Source organism: Chiloscyllium plagiosum, unplaced genomic scaffold (assembly GCF_037043375.1).
Source record: "Chiloscyllium plagiosum isolate Xiang-an unplaced genomic scaffold, Cpla_swu_hap1 HiC_scaffold_17, whole genome shotgun sequence".
Lineage (NCBI taxonomy): Eukaryota > Metazoa > Chordata > Chondrichthyes > Orectolobiformes > Hemiscylliidae > Chiloscyllium > Chiloscyllium plagiosum.
Genome location: NW_028270155.1, coordinates 32,603,663 through 32,625,403, shown reverse-complemented (window position 1 = coordinate 32,625,403; position 21,741 = coordinate 32,603,663). Strand labels below are relative to the sequence as shown.

The following is a 21,741-nucleotide window of genomic DNA, read 5'->3' as shown; positions in this document are numbered from 1 at the left end:
GAAAATTCAAATCCGATTTCTCAAAATAATATGTATTAGTTACAATAACTTGTTAGTGTAATTCATTTTTCCAAACTGAAACTGCATTTGATTTTACGTTGGACTGCTGTCTATATTAATTTATATATAATATGAGGGGCAGTGACATTGGACTACTAATCCAAGTTCTCCCACAGATTCCACCATGGCAGCTGGTTGAATTTAAATTTAATATATTATATCTGAAATTTTTAAAAAAACACTAATCTTCAGGAATTATTGTTGATTATTGTTGAAAATAAAGTATATGATTCACTAATGTGCTTTTAAGGATAGAAATCTGTGATCTTTATCTGGTCTGACCTATATGCAATTCCAAATCTACATTAATGTGGTTCACTTCTAATGACTGTCAAAATTGACCTAGCAAATCACTCAGTTCAAGGGCAGTTATGAATATTCAACAAATGCTGTTCTTTCCAGCGATCTCCATGTGTAAAGAAAGAAAATACATTTCATTACAAACTACTACTTTAAATATTCTAGGAACTCACTAGCTTTTTTTTAATGAAGGACTTTTCAAGGTTAGCTTAAGTTAGTTTCCAAAAATGTGTGTCAAACAACCATTTATGTTTTTATGATTTTGATTTTGATTTAGATAAAAACATTTGAAATCTTTTTGCAGAAGTATAAATAAGATACATTTGAATTGATGGTGAGAGTCATACCTAGAGTACACAAAAAGGTATATCTGTGGCTAATTTGCAATATTTGTTGACTGCTTGAAAAATATTCATTTAAATGATTAAACATGTGAAAGCTATTTGCTCTTTTAAAAAACTGCATTTCAATTTCATAGATTGCACCACCTCCATCTTTGTGTGAACCACTGAAGGAACTTTTCAGGCATCAAGAAGCAGTGCGTGGCAAACTACGCCTTCAACATAGCATTGAGCGGGTAAATTATGTTCCTTTTAACAAATTTATTTCTGAATTTTTCTTGATTCTGTCATTCAATAACCGTAAAACGTTGTTAAAGGATAATTCTAATTTGCTTTTAAGATTTGAGGATTTTTGTGTGTGAATAACAGATTTAGTTATTGCTGTTGTTGTAGATCCTCCAGTTTACCCCTATTTATTGGGGAGTATCTTAGCTGTCCATAAAATAGACTTATGAAAAATGGCAGTTCCATAGCATTTGATTCCATTTATGGTCTCAAGTTACATACTACCTTAGGTTTCTAGTTGTTCTTGTACATTAGACCTCAGTTTTCCTCCTGTATTGTCATGCCAGTAAAAGCAACAAAGTTACATCCCAGAGTTATCTATAGTTCTTCGATTGTTTGCATTCCATATTGCACAGGAAATTTTAAGTAGTGTCAGAATTTTCTTTCTATTAAAAGTATTGTCTGATAAAATAAGACTGGAAAAAGCTAGGTTCAAAAGAGATGGGGGAGTCAAGACATTTGCTCTTTGGTTCTCAATGGTCATGTCGTTGTGTCCACTTTGCTTCTCAACAACACATACAACCAGACTGGTTTTTGGTTTATTAAAATTTAAATTCTTTAAGTATGAGCTTTGCTAGAAATGCCTGCATTTATTTGCTATTCCTTTAAAGCAGTGATGACCTGTCCTGAACCACTGCAGTTCATGTGGTATAGATATGTCAGTAACGTGTTATGGATGGAGGTTCAGGTTTCTGCCCAAGCGTATGACTTGGATGGAAATTGCACGTGCTGGTAGTGGTTCCACGTGCAAACTGTCATTGGACTTGTTGGTAAAGGTCATGGGTTTGAAAGATGGCTTTTAGAAGGAGTCTTGATGGGTCACTACAGTGCATCTTGTCTGTGCAAAATGCTGCTCCTGCCTACTGTCATTTATGGAAGGTTGAATGCTTAAGGTTCTGGATGGAGTGCCAGTCAACAGGCTGCTTTACCCTGAATAGTGTTGAGCTTCGTGAGTGATGTTGGACCTGCACTCATCCAAACAAGTGGAGGGCGTTGTATCACAATCTTGACCTTTAGTTGCTTGACAGGCTTTTGGGATGTCAGATGGTGAGTTATTCATCATAGAATTCCTAGCCTCTGATCTGGTCTTGTAGTCTGTGTTTAAATTGCTTGTCAAGTTCAGTTTCTGATCAATTACAATCCTTAGAATGTTGATAGTGAGGGAGGTAATGATGGTAAAAGCAAATTACTGCGGATGCTGGAATCTGAAACCAAAAGAGAAAATGCTGGAAAATCTCAGCAGGTCTGGCAGCATCTGTAAGGAGAGAAAAGAGCTGACATTTCGAGTCTAACTGACCCTTTGTCAAAGCTCAGCTCAGCTAAGATTTTCCAGCATTTTCTCTTTTGGAGTAATGATGGTATTGCTATTGAACATCAAGAGATGATGGTTAGTTTTGTTCTTGCTGGAGATGCTCATTTTCTAGTATTTATGTGATTGGCATGTTACTTGTTATTTACCAGCTGAAGTGTTGCTCGCATGGTCATGGACTGAATACATATCTGAGAATTGTGAATGTTACTGAATATTGCAAACATTGGGGAACAACAATCCCCATTTTTGCCGTTTACATAATGAATACTAGGTGATTGAACAGCAGAAGGTGATTGAGGCAAGGGCTCTGCTTTGGGAGCCCCTTCATTGATGCCATAGGCTTGCGAGGATTGACTTCTTAACACCTCACTATCTATCTTTGTGTTCGTTATGACTCCAACCAGTGGACAATTTTGCCACTGATTACCAGTGACTTCAGTTTTACTGGAGCTTCTTGATGTCATATCTATCAAACGTTGCTTTCTAGCAACAACATTCATTCTTAGTTTGTCTCTTCAATTCAGCTTTTTTGTCCATTTTGGACAAAGGCATAAAATGATACCTGGAGTTATAGCCTGGTGAAGACCAAACTGAGCATACGTATTCAGGGTTATTCCTGCCTGATAGCATTGTCACTGATATCTTCCATGGCTTTAGGAGTAAAAGTAGACTGATTAAAAAAAATTGGCTAAACTAAGTTTGCCCTGCTTTTCGAGGACATGATGTACAGAACACTTTTCTACATTGTTGGGAAGAGGCCACTGCTGCAGTCATACTGGAAAGGTTTGTCCAAGAGTACAGCTGGTCTTGCAACCCGAATCTTCGGTACCACAGCTGGGACGTTGCCAAGACCTACAGCCCTCAATACAATGCCTTCAGCCATTTCTTGAATCACATGGATTGAATTGAATTAATTGAAACCGGAGTCTAAGGATTTTTCTGTTTAAATGGCTCTAATTATAATGTTGTAGAATTACTGTATGAGCCTTCAAAACAGTCTGTAGACAGCTTAAAGATTTGGGTGTCAAAGTTTTACTGATGAGGGACTTTTTGCTTTATGGACTATAAACTGGAATGGAAGTTGGACACTGCTGTGTAATTCAAAGACAAGGAGAGTTTTACAACTATTAACTATGTGAAAGTACATCACTTTTCAAATGAATGATGTGAATACTTTGAGACAGAGAGGCTGCAGTAATCTTTTGAGTTGTGGAAAAACTGCCTGACGACAATCTGTAGGTTAATTGAACTGCAGGGAGGAGAAAGTGAGGATTGCAGATGCTGGAGATCAGAGTCGAGGGTGTGGTGCTGGAAACGCACAGCAGGTCAGGCAGCATCCGAGGAGCAAGAGAATCGAAGTTTCGGGCATAAGCCCTAATGAAGGACCTCGGCCCAAAATGTAGATTCTCCTGCTCCTTGGATGCTGCCTGACCTGCTGTGCTTTTCCAGCACACACACTCTCAACATTAATTGAACTGCAGTTTGCTATGGATCTGTGATTGCAAAGCAGCTAGAAACCTCCAGGCTGGTGCACACAACCTGTCTCTATCTTTCTATTAGTGTGATTGAAAAGATAAATTATAAACTATAAAAATTAATGCAACTTTGGAATTGAAGAATTCCTGTCACTTTACTCCAACTGTGCATCATCATTGCTAAATTCAAAAGGAACGTTGAGAGACGTTTTCACCCATCCTTGTGATATAGACTTTTGATTTTCGGATTTTGGTTCCCTGTCTATATCTTTCTACCCATAACATTTGTGTCAACCCAGCTGTCTTTTCTGTTTTATTTGTGAATGTGTGTGTATTCAGAGTTTTAAAGGAAGTATTGTTTAAGCCACATAGCAGCGGAGTAGTAATTTTTTCTTTGTGTTATTTGTTAAGTGTGTTGTAATTAATGCTTATTTTCTGTTAATGGCTCCAACTGGTGTGAATTATTTTTGTTCTGAATAGCGGTCAGTAAAGCAAATTGACCATTTCAATAGTTTAATTAAGTATTTTGCACATTTCTGATGGTTTGTGGACAGTGGAGTTCAGATATCAACAGATACTTCCAGTTAAGTCATAATATACTTTGGGATTCTTGGAATGAGGGCAACATAAGATGAAATGTGGAATAAGGGTAATTGGTAAAGGAAAGCAACACGTATTAGGTCACTTGCAGTAAAATAAAATTGCATTTCAAAGTAGAAAACCATTTTGTCGTTAACGGATCTGCACCTGATAGATTTATAAGAATTAACAAAAGCCAGACCGATAGAATTGGCAAATGAACTAGTGCTGGAATTGCTTGCCAAAGTCAAGAAGGCAAAGATCATTCAAATATTGGCAAATGATCTGGGGTTAGTAGAAATCATAGAATCCCTACCGGTGTGGAAACAAGCCATTGGCCTAACAAGTCCACACCAACTGTCCGAAGAGTATCCCACCCAGACTCATTCACCTACCGTAGTATTTCCCCTGACTAATACACCTAGGCTACACATCCCTGACACTATGGGCAATTTAGAATGGTCCATTCACCTGACCTACGCATCTTTGGACTGTGGGAAGAATTCGGAGCACCCAGAGGAAACCCTTGCAGACATGGGGGAATGTGCAAACTCCACACAGTCACCCAAGGCTGGAATCAAACCCATGTCCCTGGTGCTGAGCCACCATGCCGCCCCAACCAATGAGCCTTTGTGCTGCCCCTTGAAATATAGAGGAACTAGGTACAACCAAGTACTATGTCACTTGAGTTAATGAGAATTCAGTTACAGTTAAAGTAGCTTGGACATTAAAAAAAAGAGGTGGAGCCTGAAAGGGAGAGGAAAAGTCACAAGAAAGAAAATTTAAGAGGCTGGAATGAAAGATTCCAAGCAGAGAACAATGGAAAGAGGAAGGGGAAAGGGTAATAGAGGAAATACCGCTTAAATTGATACAGTTTAAAAAAGAGACATCAGATACTGAAGAAAGTGATGGTGAGGAAAGCTGTAGTCAAAGCTGAAGTACAGTAGCAAAACATTTCTATTGACCCTATCAACATTTCAGGAAAAGAATGTAATTTGTGATTTGAGAAAATAGCAAAACAAGAGAAGTCCCTGAAGGAAACCTGGACATTACCCATGCAGAGCAAATTGACGTCACTGTCAGAGAAGATTTTGAAGGATTATGATGTTTAAAAAAAACGTATACAATAAATATCTGAAACCAAGAAACTAATGATAATAACCATGAAACAATGAAAACATGTTGGAGACCAGAGAAGCACAACTGCTGGAATTGCAGCGGAATGTCTGGCAATTTTGATCTAATTCATAAAATTAACCCACCCACACCCTGATCATAAAGGAACCTGCAGAGAATGACGTTACAGATTGACGGCCGAAATATTTCCTTTGCACTAAAGTATCATGCCTTAATTTATAACACTGGAAGCTGTGTGGCAGGCGACTTGGGGTTCATGAGAGTGAGTCCAAGAAAGGAACTAGGAAGAGAAATACTACAGATCAAATTGTAGCTTTAAATTTTGAGACCAATCATGAAACTCCTGTGAGTACAGAAGTGGTTAATAAGATTGCTGAGCGATATAAAAGATTCCTGTCAAAAGAAACAAAAACCCCTTTTTCTTGCATCATAACATAAGAACTAGGAGCAGAAGTAGATCATCTGGCCCTTCAAGCACACTCTGCCATAAGATCATGACTGATCTTTTCATCGCTTCAGTTCCACTTACCTGCCCTCTCACCACAACTCTTAATTTCTTCACTGTTCAAAAGATTATTTATCCTGGCTTTAAAAACATTTACTGAGGAAGCTTCAATCACTTCACTGGGCAGACAATTCCATACATCCACAACCCTCTGAGTGAAGAAGTTCCTTCTCAATTCAGTCCTAAATCCACTCCCCCTAATTTTGAGGCTGTGCCCTCTTGTCCTAGTTCCACCCACCAGTGGAAACATCCTCTCCACTTCTATCTTATCTATTCCATTCAGAATTTTCTATGTTTCTATAAACCCACCCCCCCCCCCACCATTCTTGTAAATTCCAATTAATATAATCCCAGTCAATTCAGTCTCTCCTTATGAACCAACCCCCTCAACCTAGTGAACCTCCTCTGTATCCCTTCTAGTGCCAGTACAATCTTTCTCGAGTAAGGAGACCAACGCTGCACACAATATTCCAGGTGTGGCCTCACCAACATATGCAGCTGCCACATAACCTCTCTGCTTTTAAACTCAATCCCGTTAACAATGAAGGACAAAATTCCATTTGCCTTCCTAATTACCTGTTACACCTACAGACGAACCTTGTGTGATTCATACATAAGGACACCCAGGTCCCTCTGCACACCAGCATGGTGCAACAGCAATTTCTTACCATTCGATTAATAGTCCTTTTTACTGTTATACCTACTGATAAGGATTACTTCACATTTATTAACATCAAACTCCATCTGCCATACCTCTGCTGCTCACTCAAACTATCTCTGAGCCTTGGCAAAGTTTCACAGTCCTCTGCACACTTTGCTCTACCACTCACCTTAGTGTCATCTGCCAGCTTTGAAACACTACATGTGGTTCCCCAAATCCAAATCATCTATGTAAATTGTGAATAATTGTGGTCCCTACACTGATCCCTGAGGCACACCACTAGTCACTGCCAATCAGAACATCACTCATTTATTCTCACTGTTTGCGTCCTGTTGTTTAACCAATCCTCTATCCATGCCAATACATTGCCCGTAACGCCACACATCTTTAACTTACTCTGCAGTCTTTTTTGTGGCATCTTGTCGAATGCATCTTGGAAATCTGGGTCCCCATTGTCCACCACATTCGTAATGTTGTCATAGAATTCCAAACGATACAGCTAAATCTATAACAAGATTAATTAATACACTTTTGCTGGAGGAGGACAGAGTTTTTTTTTCTCCAGAGATTGTATTGACAGCCAAAGTTTTAATTAAAGAGATAAGGGAACAGTACCTACCTGTTCTTTCGCTTAGAATGTGATTTGATGTCGACAACAGTGGTAGTGGTTGATGATCAGAAATAACCCTGTACAGAGTTGACTTGTTCCGTGGTAATGTTTTGATTGCAATGTAAGTTGTAACTTTTCTTATCATCCCAGGAAGTCGTGAGTGAGGTTAAAGAAACAGAAGAGTTATCGCAACAAGTTCCAGGTATTTTTATTTCCATTGTCTGGTGACCAGAACAATGGCTAAACAAAGTCACCAGAGGTCAAAGTAGTACCAAGAGCAGATAATGGACTAGCTGAAACTTTCTTTAAGCATGACATTAATTCAAAACAAGTATTTATATATTTTCTTTTATTGAGGCTCAGAAATTCAACCTAAAGTTCATAACTCATACTGAACCTGAGAGTGAAGGAATTCTGGAGTGTTATATGATCAGTGAAGTACCAATGAAGATGTCGAGATGCCCTCAAAGCTGTGCAGATGAGGAATGGACGAATGTTCATCAATTAGTGATACCACCCAGATATTGTAAGGAGCTTTCCACAGGTCGCATGTGAAAGTCCTATGGCAGGATTTGTAGGAATACGAAAAATACAAGCATCCAAAAAGAAGCAATTTTCCTAGCCAAGACTACTTAAGGACATGGTGAAGCTTTGTAAAATATGCCATACACATCAATTCATGGGAAAATGTCAACAATAAAAATAACTAGCACCTTTTAATATCCATATCTGTTTTGTAGGGCCATTACTGAAAATAAAAGCTGGTCACCAATATATCCTTAAGGGTTATTGATACAACAAACCAATATCCAGAAGTTATTCTTTTAAGTACCATTATAGCTGAGGTCATAGATAAAATTAACTCAGTTGTTTTACTTGTTATGGACAACCAAATGAAATAAAGTCAGATCAACGTTCTAAATTTGTCTAAAACTTTTAAGCACATCAGCTTGGGTATAAGTAAGTGAAGTGCACTGTTCATCATTCCCAAACACAGGGAACTTTGGACAGACTCCTGCAGCCTCTCAAAGCAATGATTAAGACCTATTGTTGTGAATAACTGCAAATATTTCTTGCTATTTGCTACCAGAAATTCTGCAAATGAATTTACTGGGTTTAGTCCATTTTTATTGATCTTTGGTTATATGATTAGTAATTCATTAACATAGATAAAGGAAAAGTTTTTTGAAGGTAAACAGAGGAATCCTCAATGTTGCATTACATGTCAATTTTTCTAAAAAGACTTGATGTGAGCACGCAAAGTGATTCACAGCATTTACAACTTCATCGGCAACGATGAAAAAAGTGGACAAACCAACTTGCTACCACTGGAACATTCCAAGCCAGTGACAAGAGGTAAATGTTATTGACCTGTTTCAGGTGAACCTCTGAAAGCAAAATTTAGTGATGCATGCAAGATATTTCAGAGGGCAGCAAAGTGACTTCATCTATTAGATACTCCATATTGCAGGTAGAATTGGTTATGTGAGAAGAAATCTGAAAAACAGCAGTTGTGTACGAGGTGGTAAGAGTAGTAGAGGACAAGTAATGCGGTAGAAGTGAATTTCATTCGACCCGACTATCCAATGCTGAAATACTGGGGCAGTTTGACACCCAGGGACAACTTAAAGGGACAATAATAAAAAGGTCTAATGTGGTCACAAGATATTCAAGGAAATCTGATGTGATGCACTTGTATTAGTACTGGAATCAGTGCTGATAAAACGACATCATTGTCAGTTAAATCCTGAAAAGCAAGTTTGGATGGAAACAGATTTGATACACGTAAAGAACTAGCAGATTGAATGCTGCCAAACAGTTGGGAGTTCCTTGATTACTGCATTTACTTTTCTGTAATCAATGCACAATGAAAACAGATTCATTCTAGAATGATTGGAATGAAGTCAGCCAGGTGGATATTGAATATGGGTTCCCTGATTGGGACAGTTAACCTGGTCCGATCAGGGATTCCTGACTGACAGATACAAACAGATGTGTCAGGGAATCTGCTCACTCTGAGCCAACTGTGCGCTAGCTGGGTCAGTGTCATGTACACATATAAATAAAGAGTGATATGATGCTGGGATACCAGCCTTGATGGAGTTATTTTAATGGCAATGAGAGAAAACATTTCCCTGAAGAGATTAATTTATAACAGTCGCCTTTCAGTTGGGTAAGCATTTCTGACATAGTGCGCTATTTGGGAGCCTTGAGTGTTTGATCCTGTCTTTGAAGGCTGGGCCAGTGTGTGGAAAGAATGTATTATTTTACTGGGCAAATGACATTGGGCAGATATAAAGCAACAAGTAATTCTCCTGACTGCTTGTGGACCCACCATTTTTTTGGTTTTTAGAAGCTTAACTTTCCCTGAGGTACCTGATACAGAAACCTTTTAAGAATTGATGGATTTAGTTAAGGAATATTACAACATGTGATTTTTATTTAGCCCTAAGTGAGATATTGAGAGACTGTTTGGTATGTGGGATTAATGATATGACTGTGTCAAAATGCCAACTAGCTGAAGCCCAGCTGGACTTCAAACAGGCAGTACAAATGGCTTTGTCATTAGAAAATGTGGCAAGTGGAGCATATGAGTTAGAGGGTATGCCAATGGAAGTTGGTACCCAGGCTGACTGAGCTTGGGGGACACCATTTGATGAAGACAATGGCATAACCTTGCTCGGAATATGTCCTGAACAACCCACAGCAAAAACTCAAAACAAAGCCCAAGCCTCAGCCAAACAGTTAAAATTTTCTCTGATCCAGGCCAGCAAGCCATTGTATTTTCTACTGGCATGCAGACAAAAGACAGCAAAAGAGTCCCATTGGTCTGAATTGTGTAAGAGAACTCTGGCCGGTATCTAGGAAAGTGCGCATTCAGGACAGTCCAGCCACAGCTGGTTTGAAACAGTTAAATTACTTAGCAATATCCAGATCGGAAACAGTCAAAATAAACATCTGGTTAAATGGTCACTCTGTTCAGATGGAGATTGATACCAGTGTGGCTGTTTCCGTGATTGAGGACCCAGTCTTTACCAAAATTCACTCTGGACTCCAACCCGTGTAAAACATTGCGTGGGTCTATCCTTCACAAAGCTTGACATGAGCTATGCATACCTACAATTATAATTAGGTGATACAATTAATACCCATATTGGTTTGTACCAATATACGAGACTGCCTTTAGGGATATGATCAGCCTGTGCCATTTTCCAGTAGACAATGGAGAATAATTTACAAGGTCGACCCCAGGTTGTCATTTATCTGGATGATTGCTAAAAAGTGGGAAGACCAATCAAGATATTTGAGAGAACTAGGACATGGTGCTTAATGTTTCTCCAAGATATGCCTTAGGAGGGAAAACTTTGTGTTCCAGCCACCCCAAGTGACCTACGTGAGCTAGAGTTGACAAGATCAGATTATAACCATTGAAGATAAAATGAGGGCAATCAAAGGTGTCCCAGCTCCAATGTCTGTTCCAGAGCTTGGGTGTTTCCTTAGGTTAATTATTACGGAAAAGGGAAAGGTGTATGAATATTCTTGGGCAGGTCAACATAATGAAGGAGGAAGTGATGGGTTGAAATACATTAAGGTAGACAAGTCTCCAGGACTAGATGGGATCTATCAAAGGATACTGTGGGAGCCAAGGGAGGAAATAGCTGGGGCCTTAGCAGGTATCTTTGCATCCTCTTTGGCCTCAGGCGAGAGTCTGTAGGATTTGAGAATGGCCAATGTTGTTCATTTCTTTTAAGAGCAGAAACGGACACTCCATGAAATTATAGACCCGTGAGCCTGACATCACTGGTGGGGACATTGTTGGAGAAGATAATGAGAGACAGGACTTATTCACATTTGTTAGTGATAGGTAGCATGGGTTTGTGCAGGAAGGTGCTGTCTTGCCAATTTGATTAAGTTTTTTGAGGAGTTGACAAGAATGATTAATAAGGGAAGTGCAGTGGACTTCTACATCGACTTTAGTAAAGAATTTGATAAGGTACCTCATGGCAGACCGTTACAGTCCCATGGGATCTGTGGAGATCCAAGTAGATGGATACAAAACTGATTTGGTCGTAGTCATGATTTGGAGATGCTGGTTTTGGACTGGGGTGTACAAAGTTACAAATCACACAACACCAGGTTATAGTCCAACAGGTTTAATTGGAAGCACTAGCTTTCGGAGCACCGCTCCTTCATCAGGTGGTTGTCCTGGTCAGATATCCTAAATAATCTAGTCGCGTTTCCCAGCGTTTGGCCCATATCTCTCCAAACCCCTCCTATTCATATACCCCTCCAGATGCCTTTTAAATGTTGTTGTTGTAACAGCCTCCACCACTTCCTCTGGTAGTTCATTCCATACATGCACCATCTTAACTCTTTCCCCTCTCACCTTAAATCTATGTCCTCTAGTTTTGAACTCTGCCACCCTGGAGAAAAGGCCTTGGCTATCCACCCTAACCATGCCCATCATTATTTTATAAACCTCTATAAGGTCACCCCTCAGCCTCTGACACACCAGGGAAAATAGCCCCAGCCTATTCAGCCTCTCCCTTTAGCTCAAACCCTCCAACCCTGGCAACATCCTTGTAAATATTTTCTGAACACTTTCAAGTTTTACATCCTTCCAATAACGGGGAGACCAGAATTGAAAGTAGTATTCCAAAAGTGGCCTTGACCTGCACTCCAAGGTCTCTTTGTTCAGCAGCATTCCCTGGGACCTTACCATTAAGTGTATAAGTCCTGTCCTGATTTGCCTTTGCAAAATGCAGCACCTCAAATTTATCTAAATTAAACTCCATCTGCCACTCCTCACCCCATTGCCCCAATTGATCAGGGTCTTGTAACCTTCTTCGCTGCCCACTACACCAATTTTAGTGTCATCTGCAAACTTACTTACTGTAACTCCCATGTTCACATCCAAATCATTTATCTAAATGATAAAAAGCAGTGGACCCAGCACCAATCCTTGTGGTACACTGCAGGTCACAGACATCCGGTCTGAAAAGCAACTTTCCACCACCACCCTGTCTTCTACCTCCAAGCCATCTCTTTATCCAAATGACTAGTTCTCCCTGCATTCCATGTAATCTAACCTTGCCAACCAGTCTACCATGAGGAACCTTGTCAAATGCCTTACTGAAGTCCATATAGATTACATCCACTGCTCTGCATTGCTCAATCCAGTTTGTTACATCTTCAAAGAACTCAATTAAGATAGTGAGACATGATTTCCCACATACAGGCATTTGACTTTCCCTAATAAATCCTGTCTCTTTGGATCCCCTCTACCAACTTACCCATCACCGATGTCAGGCTCATCAGTCTATAGTTCCCTGGCTTGTCCTTACCATCTTTCTTAAATATTGGCACCGCATTAGCCAACCTTCTGTCTTCCAACACCTCACCTGTCAGTGATACAACTATCTCAGCAAGGGGCCATCAATCACTTCCCACTTCCCTAGTTTCCCACAGAGTTCTAGGGTACTCCTGATCAGATCCTGGGAATTTATCTACCTTCATGGGTTTTAGGATGTCTAGCACTACCACCTTTGTAGTAGGGACATTTTTCAAACTGTCATTATTTATTTCCTCACGTTACGTAGCTTCCATATCCTTCTCCACAGAAACACTGAAGCAAAATACTTGTTTAGTTTCTTCCCCATCTTCTGCAGGTCCACACATAGGCTTGCTGATCTCTAAGGTGCCCTATTTCTCCTAGTTACTCTTTTGTCCTTAATGTAATTGTAGAATCTCTTAGGATTCTCCTCAACTGTATTTGCTAAAGCTATCTCATGTCCCCTTTTGCCCTTCTGATTTCCTGTTAAGTATACTTAATGCCTTTATACTCTTCTGGAGATTCACTTGATTACTGCTCTCTCCACCTACTTTTTTTCTTGACCAAAGTCTGGAGTAATTTGCAGGATTGGTTGAGTAGTGTGTGCTTTTGTTCTTCCAGTACCTAGGTGGTTGTTGTTGGTTGGTCAATTGAATTTTATCCTTTGACTTTTTCCAAAGGTTACTTTGTCAGGGCATTTAAGAGTTATCCATATTATTGTGTATCTGGAGTGAAGTAAACAGATTTCCTTGCCTAACCAACATAATGAACTAGATGAGCTCTTACGAGAGACTGGTAGTTTCATGGTTACTATTAATGAGACTAGCTTTTTATTTCAGAATGATTTCTTAAATATTTAGCTGCCCCACCGCCAAATCACTTTCTCTGGAAGTGTGGTTGTTGTTTTTCCTTCTGTCATGTAGAATCAGAGTTGCAAGCATGTGACAAATCATGAGGTTCTTGGTTATAAATTAATCAGTACATACCTGGACTTTGTGCTATACTTGAAAACAGAAACATAGTTTAAACTGCCTTTTTCTGTCACAACACACATGGATAGATGATCAGAAAAATACTTAATTGCTGAACAATTACCCTGTTATTGTTAGTAACCATTTTTTTTTGATAACCAGGCAAAAATGCACTAGTAATGTGATGTAACAATGCAGCGTGCTTTTGTTTCAGTATATTTACCCACAATCGGTGATGCAAGTGGGCAAGAAATATTGCATTAATTTTATTATGCAAACATCGTAATTGCTTTCTTTGGTATGGAGTCTATGTGGCATTATTATACTTTATTTCTGTGTCATATTCTCTCATTTTGTCTGTTGGTAGCACAGTCTCAACTCTAAAGGTCATATGTTGATGCTTCATTGCATGACTTAAATATGTTCTAAATGGACAACCCAGCAAATCACTGAAGAAGTGGTGTATTGTGGTGGATAATATATTAAACTGAGGCCCAGTTGGCCTCTAAGAATTCCAGTGGTCGTACTTGAAGAGCAGAAACATTTTCCTAGTTCCCTAGCAAATATAGAGGTGAATACATCAAAACAGGTGAACTGATACTCATCTTTGCTATTTGTGAGTCACTGTTCCTATATATGCCTGCTCACACAAGGTATCAATGTTGCAGGTTTGTTCTTTTCTCTCCTTTTTGCTCCTGCCTTTTTGTTTCATTTGGGTTGTCCTTCCTTTGTCTCATGCTTTTCTGTCTTCTGCTTTGCACAGTCTGCCTGACTGATAGGTGCAGTTTATTTCCTTTTTCGCAACTTTATGTTCAATTTGGTGGAGGACCTTACTAGTGGGAAATAAAATGGTGTTCCATTTCCGACATCAAATGCAAGCATCAGATGAGATTAGATGCAGAGTTGAGATCTGTATCCCCTGCCAAATCAATGTGCTTCACTGTAAACTTGAGCACCTTCCTACAGAGTGTGAAATTGAAACTTTCCTATCGATGAGTAGCATACCAATTTGATGCATTTACCACTAGACCACCAAGAGATGTCTAGTGACATATTTGATTTAAATTACAGTAAAAAATTTTGGGATGTAAGTGTGGTGGTCAAGATAGGAAAAAGATCAGAATGCAGTTCATTTTAAGAAAATAATGTATCAAGCTCATGATCAATTGTGGAGATTCAATAAATTTGTAAAATGTGTGAATTGCATTTTTTTTGTAACTTGATTTTATTTACTTACTCGTCAGATACTACTTTACAAATTGTTATTCATGTTTTGTTTAAAATAATATTGAGTACAATTATTATTCTTAATTATTAGGAGAAGCTAGTAGTTTCATGTGAACAAGAAATTCTACGAGTACACTGTCGAGCAGCAAGGACTATAGCAAATCAAGCAGTACCATTTAGTGCCTGCACAATGTTGCTTGACTCTGAGGTTTACAACATGCCATCAGAAAGTCAGGTCAGTGCGAAAAATTTAATATACCTATTTTTATTTTGAGATTTGTTTTGTTTACTGAAATGCTGTGATGCTTGTTAAAACAGCACATTCTGTCACTTGATGTTTAAGAATTAAATAAGTCATACATGGAGTTATATAGTACAGAACTTCAACTTTTTATATTCTTTGTACCATAACTGCAACATTTTCTATGTTTCTGTTAGTTAATATTGGTAGAAATATAAAATTGCTGCAGGATATTGATGAATATTACTTGTTTATGAAAAAAATAACTGCACCTATCTCAGAGGTAAATAGACTGGATACACTAACTGTTTAAGAACTTTGTTCAGTCAGTTTCACCAGGCAATCTGTTGAATGAAAAAAACATTCTACACAGCAGTGTTCATTCAGCATTAATCTGTGATTGCATTGTTTCAGTCACCTTGCCTTTAGTACTTGTCTGTTATTGGTTTCGCTCCTGACATTGGCATTCACTGATTAAAAGAAATTAAGTGCAGAACACTAAGAAATACTTGGTCTTTCTAACAAAAATGATCATGTGTTTTGTTAATATTTATAGGCAGAAGAGGTTTTAAGTTTGAATGTGCTAAAATACAAGTCACATTTTTTATCACACTTGGACTCAAATCTCATCCATAACTAAACAGGTTATTTCAGAACAGTGCTAATTGTTTGAAATGTGACCAAGTAGACAAGAATGTTTTAAGAGAACAATAAAATAAGAGCAAGCAATGAAATTGCTAAAATATTTGATCTGTCATTTTTTTTGTTTGGATAGCATGTGAAGAAATATATCGTACCAAAAAAGGGCTTAAAAAGTCTAAATTAAAGAAAAAGAACAAAGAAAATTTACAGCCCAGGAACTGGCCTTTCGGCCCTCCAAGCCTGAGACAATCCAAATGTACTGTCTAAACCTGTCGCCCAATTCCTAAGCATCTGTATCCCTCTGCTCCCCACCTACTCATGTATCTGTCCAGATGCATCTTAAATGAATCTACCGTGCCTGCCTCTACTACCTCTGCTGGCAACCTGTTCCAGGCACCTACTACTCTCTGTGAAAAGTACTTGCCGCATGTATCCCCCTTAAACTTTTCACCTCTCACCTTGAAATAATGACATCTTTCACCCTGGAAGAAAGCTTATCTCTATCTACCCTGTCTATACCCTTCATGATTTTGTAGACCTCAATTAGGACCCCCTCAATCTCCTTTTTCCTAATGAAAACAATCCTAACCTACTCAACCTCTCTTCATAGCTAGCACCTTCCATACCATGCAACATCCTCATAAATCTTCTGTGCACCCTCTACAAAGCATCCACATCCTTTTGGTAATGTGGAGACCAGAACTGTACACAGTATTCTAAATGTGGCAGAACCTGCCAGCTCTTATACTCAATACCCCGTCTGATGAAAGCAAGCATACCATATGCCTTCTTGACCACTTTATCCACCTGTGCAGCAACCTTCACGGTATAATGGACCTGAACTCCCAGATCTCTCTGCTCATCACTTTTCCCAAGGCTTTTCCGTTTACTGTATAAATCACTCTAGAATTAGGCTTCCCAAAATGTATCACCTCACATTTGCCTGGATTGAACTCCATCTGCCAATTCTCCGCCCAACTCTCCAGTCTATCTATATTCTCCTATATTCTTTGACAATCTCCTATGCTTTCTGCTACTCCACCAATCTTCGTGTCATCTGCAAACTTGCTGATCATACCAACAGTGCCCTCTTCGAGATCATGTATATCACAAACAAGATTGGGTCAGCACTGATCACTGTGGAATACCACTAGTCACCTTTCTCCATTTTGAGAAATTCCCTTCAACTACTACTCTCTATGTCCTGTTGCTCAACCAGTTCTTTATCCACCAAGCGAGGACACCCTTCACACTATGTGACTTCACTTTCTCCATTAATGGGGAACCTCACCAAACATCTTACCAAAGTCCATGTATAAAGTCAATCTACAGCCCTTCCTTCATCTATCAACTTTGTCACTTCCTCAAAAAACTCTGTTAAGTTGGTAAGGCATGATCTCCCCTGCACAAAACCATGTTGCCTATCACTGATAAGCCCATTCTTTTCCATAATATAAATAGATTATATCCCGCAGTACCCTCTCCAACAACTTTCCCATCACTGACACTGGCTCACTGGTCTGTAGTTACTCGGAATATCCCTACTACCCTTGTACAAGGGAACAACATGGGCAACCCTCCAGTCCACCGACACCTCACCTATGTTTAAGGATGCTACAAAAATATCTGTCAGGGCCCCAGCTATTTCCTGTGTTGCCTCCCTCAGCAACCTGGGATAGATCCCATACGGTCCTGGGGATTTGTTCGCCTTAATAACCTCTAGCCTACCCAACACATCTTCCCTACTTATGTCAATGTGATCCAGAGTAATCAAACTTTTATCTCTAATCTCAACGTTCATCATATCCCTCTCTTCAGTGAACACTGATGCAAAGTAACTCACAGCCTTCCTTCCTTATCCTTTCGTGGACCAATCCTTTCTCTAGTTACCTACTTGCTTCTTGTATAAGAATAAAAGGCTTTGGAATTCTCCTTAATTCTGCTAGCTAAAGTTAATTCATGATCCCTTTTAGCCTGCTTGATTCCTCGTTTAAGACTGGTCCTACTCTCCCGATATTCCTCCAGGGCCCGTTCTGTTCTTAGCTGCCTGGACTGGATGTATGCTTCCCTTTTCCTCTTCACTAGTCGCATGATTTCTCCTGTCATCCACTGTTCACGAAGTTTACCTTTTCTATCTTTTGCCTTCAATGGGACATGCCTATCCTGCACTATCTTTAACCTATCTTTGAAAGCCTCCCACATATCAAATGTGGAGTTCCCTTCAAATAGCTGTGTCCAATTCACATTTCCCAGCTCCTGCCTAATTTTGATATAATTGACCTTGGCCAGTTTAGTACTCTTCCCTTAGGACCACTCTCATCTTTGTCTACACGTATTCTAAAACTTACAGAATTTTGGTTACTGTTCCCAAAGATATCCCCCACTGCAACTTCTACCACCTGGTCTGGCTCATTCCCCAACACCAAGTCCAGTATGTCCCCTTGCCTCATTGGACTATTGACATACTGCTCTAGAAAACGCCCTTCTAGAAGATGCTTCTTACAAATTCTGCCCCATCCAGACCTCTGACACTAAGTGTATCCCAGTCAATGTTGGGAAATTTAAAATCTCCCATCACCACCACCCTGTTGCCTCAACATCTTTCCATAATCTGTTTACCTATTTGTTCTTCTACCTCATGCTCACTGTTGGGAGGCCCGTAATACAACCCCAACATTGCAATTGCACCCTTCTTATTTCTCAGCTCCACCCATAATGCCTCCCTACTCAAGCCCTCCATAGTGTCCTCCTTTAGCACAGCTGGCGTATCATCCCTGACCAGCAATGCAACACCTTCCTTTTACTTCCCTCCCTGTCCTGTCTGAAGTGTCAGTATCCTGGAACATTTAGTTGCCAATCATGCCCTTCCTTCAACCGAGTCTCTGTGATTGCAATAACGTCATACTCCCAGGAACCAATCCAAACCCTAAGTTCATCTGCCTTACCCATTGTACTCCTTGCATTAAAGTATATGCGCTTCAGGCCACCAGTTCTTTTGTGTATATCTACTCTCTGCCTACTGTTCCCCTTATTAATGTTAACTTAATGATTCTTACAGTCTCCAGTTTTCACCTCACTGTCTACTTGTCTTCTCTCCTGGTTCCCAGCCACCTGCCACATTACTTTAAAACCTCCCCAACAGCAGTAGCAAAAACTCCCCGAAGAACATTAATTCCAGTCTGGTTCAGGTGTAGACCGTCCAATTTATAATAGTCCCACCTTCTCTAGAACCAGTCCCAATGTCCAACAATGTCCCCTCCCTCCTAAACCATCCCTTAAGCCACATGTTCATCCTGCCTATTCTTTCATTTCTGTGCTGGCTAGCATGTGGCACTGGTCATAATCCTGAGATCACTACCTCTGAGGTCCTCCTTGTTAACTTCTCTCCTTGCTCCCTGAATTCTGCTTTCAGGATTTCATCTCGTTTTTTTTACTTATATTGTTGGTGCCTATGTGTACCAAGACAACTGGCTGTTCACTCTACTCTTTTAGAATGCTCTGGAGTCGATCAGTGACTTCCCTGTTCCGAGCACCTGGGAGGCAACATACCATTCTGGAATCTCAGTTTCGGCCAGAGAACCGCCTATCTACTCCCTTTACGATAGAATCCCCAATGACAATGGCCCTACGAGTCTTTTTCTCGCCCTTCTGAACAGCAGTGCCGGCCACGGTGCCATGATCTTGGCAGCTGCTGCCCTCCCCTAGTGAATCGTCTCCCCCAACAGTATCCAAGAGTGTATAACTGTTTTGGAGGGAGAGTGCCACTCTAAGATTTAGAATGTAGGGAAATAGATGGTGACACCTTGCAAATGTCCATATTACAGAGGAGGAAGTGCTGGATGTCTTGAAATGAATAAAGGTAGATAAATCCCAGGACCTGATCAGGTGTACCCTAAACCTCTGTGGGAAGCTAGAGAAGTGATTGCTGGGTCTCTTACTGAGATATTTGTATCATCGATAGTCACAGGTGAGGTGCCGGACGACTGGAGGTTGGCTAACATGGTGCCACTGTTTAAGAAGGGTGGTAAGAACAAGACAGGGAACTATAGACCAGTGAGTCTGACATTGATGGTGGGCAAGTTGTTGGAGAGAATCCTGAGGGACAGGATGTGCATGTATTTGGAAAGACAAGGATTAATTAGGGATAGTCAACATGGCTTTGTGCATGGGCAATCATGTCTCACAAACTTGATTGAGTTTTTTGAAGAAGTAACAAAGAGGATTGATGAGGGCAGAGCGGTAGATATGATCTATGTGGACTTCAGTAAGGTGTTTGACAAGGTTCCCCATGGGAGACCGATTAGCAAGGTTAGATATCAACGGTACAGGGAGAACTAGCCATTTGGATACAGAACTGGCTCAAAGGTAGAAGACAGAGGGTGGTGGTGGAGGGTTGTTTTTCAGACTGGAGGCCTGTGACCAGTGGAGTGCCATAAGGATCGGTGCTGGGTCCTCTACTTTTTGTCATTTACATAAATGATTTGGATGTGAGCATAAGAGGTACAGTTAGTAAGTTTGCAGATGACACCAAAATTGTAGGTGTAGTGGACAGCGAAGAGGGTTACCTCAGATTGCAACAAGATCTTGACCAGATGGGCCAATGGGCTGAGAAGTGGCAGATGGAGTTTAATTCAGATAAATGCGAGGTGCTGGATTTTTGGAAAGCAAATCTTAGCAGGACTTATACACTTAATGGTAAGGTCCTAGGGAGTGTTGCTGAACAAAGAGACCTTGGAGTGCAGGTTCATAGCTCCTTGAAAGTGGAGTCACAGGTAGATAGGATAATGAAGAAGGCGTTTGGTATGCTTTCCTTTATTGGTCAGAGTATTGAGTACAGGAGTTGGGAGGTCATGTTGCGGTTGTACAGGACATTGGTTAGGCCACTGTTGGAATATTGCGTGCATTTCTGGTCTCCTTCCTATCGGAAAGATGTTGTGAAACTTGAAAGGGTTCAGAAAAGATTTACAAGGTGTTGCCAGGGTTGGAGGATTTGAGCTATAGGGAGAGACGAAAGAGGCTGGGGCTGTTTTCCCTGGAGCGTCAGAGGTTGAGGGGTGACCTTATAGAGGTTTACAAAATCATGAGGGGCATGGATAGGATAAATAAACAAAGTCTTTTTCATGGGTTGGGGGAGTCTAGAACTAGAGGGCATAGGTTTAGGGTGAGAGGGGAAAGATATAAAAGAGACCTAAGGGGCAACGCTTTCACACACAGGGTGGTACATGTATGGAATGAGCTGCCAGAGGAGGTGGTGGAGGCTAGTACAATTGCAACATTTACAAGGCATTTGGATGGGTATATGAATACGAAGGGTTTGGAGAGATATGGCCTGGGTGCTGGACTAGATTGGTTTGGGATATCTGGTCGGCATGGACCGAAGGGTCTGTTTCCATGCTGTACATCTCTATGACCGCAGGGGCCATCTGCACTGCCTTCCTACTCTTTTTCTGCCTTTTGGTCACCCATTCATCGTCTCCCTCGGCAATTCTAACCTGCAATGTGACCAGTTCACTAAAGGTGCTATCCTCCTCAGCATCGCGGATGCTCCACAGTGAGTCGCTCCACAGTGAGTCCCTCCACAGCTCCAGAGCCGTCATGCGGTCAAACAAGAGCTGCAGCTGGACACACTTCTTGCAAATGTAAGAGTCAGGAACGTCAGCCACATCCCTGAGCTCACACATCAAGCAAGAGGCATATGCTACGGGTCTAAGGTCCCCACCCATTGTAAGCCTTAACTTTATATCAACTAACTAAATCCAAACAATGCACTTAAATACATGAATGAAAAGAAAGAGGAAAAAATAAAACCTTACCTTACAGATTCTTTCTCTTCTGGTTAGAGGAGGGTGGAGCGGGAAGGAAATACTACACTTGTAGTATTTCTGGTTTAGCCGCTGCCCATATATATACTGAGTCCTTACTTTCCTGGCACCCTCCTGGTCTTCACGTCACCTCTGCTGTCTCCCGCTGCTCCCGGACAGGAAAAAAAATTCATGAAATAAAAATTTTATATGTTTAATATTTTCCATTCTGTTAAGAATTTAATCTAGTTCGCCAGCAGAG

The 21,741-nt window shown here is 40.3% G+C and overlaps 1 protein-coding gene across 4 annotated transcripts in view; it reads left to right on the top strand.

Moving 5' to 3' along the window:
• The window catches only part of ankrd11 (ankyrin repeat domain 11), a 192,268-nt gene that overhangs the window by 155,864 nt on the left and 14,663 nt on the right, over positions 1-21,741 (top strand). For 3 of the 4 annotated variants that reach the window (XM_087995805.1, XM_087995804.1, XM_087995806.1), the window contains exons 10-11: positions 839-937; positions 14,887-15,030. In XM_087995805.1, coding sequence (XP_087851931.1) covers positions 839-937; positions 14,887-15,030 — 243 coding nt within the window. Of the gene's footprint in view, positions 1-838; positions 938-7,415; positions 7,468-14,886; positions 15,031-21,741 lie in introns of all 4 variants that reach the window. The other variant, XR_015759940.1, reaches the window with a different exon arrangement.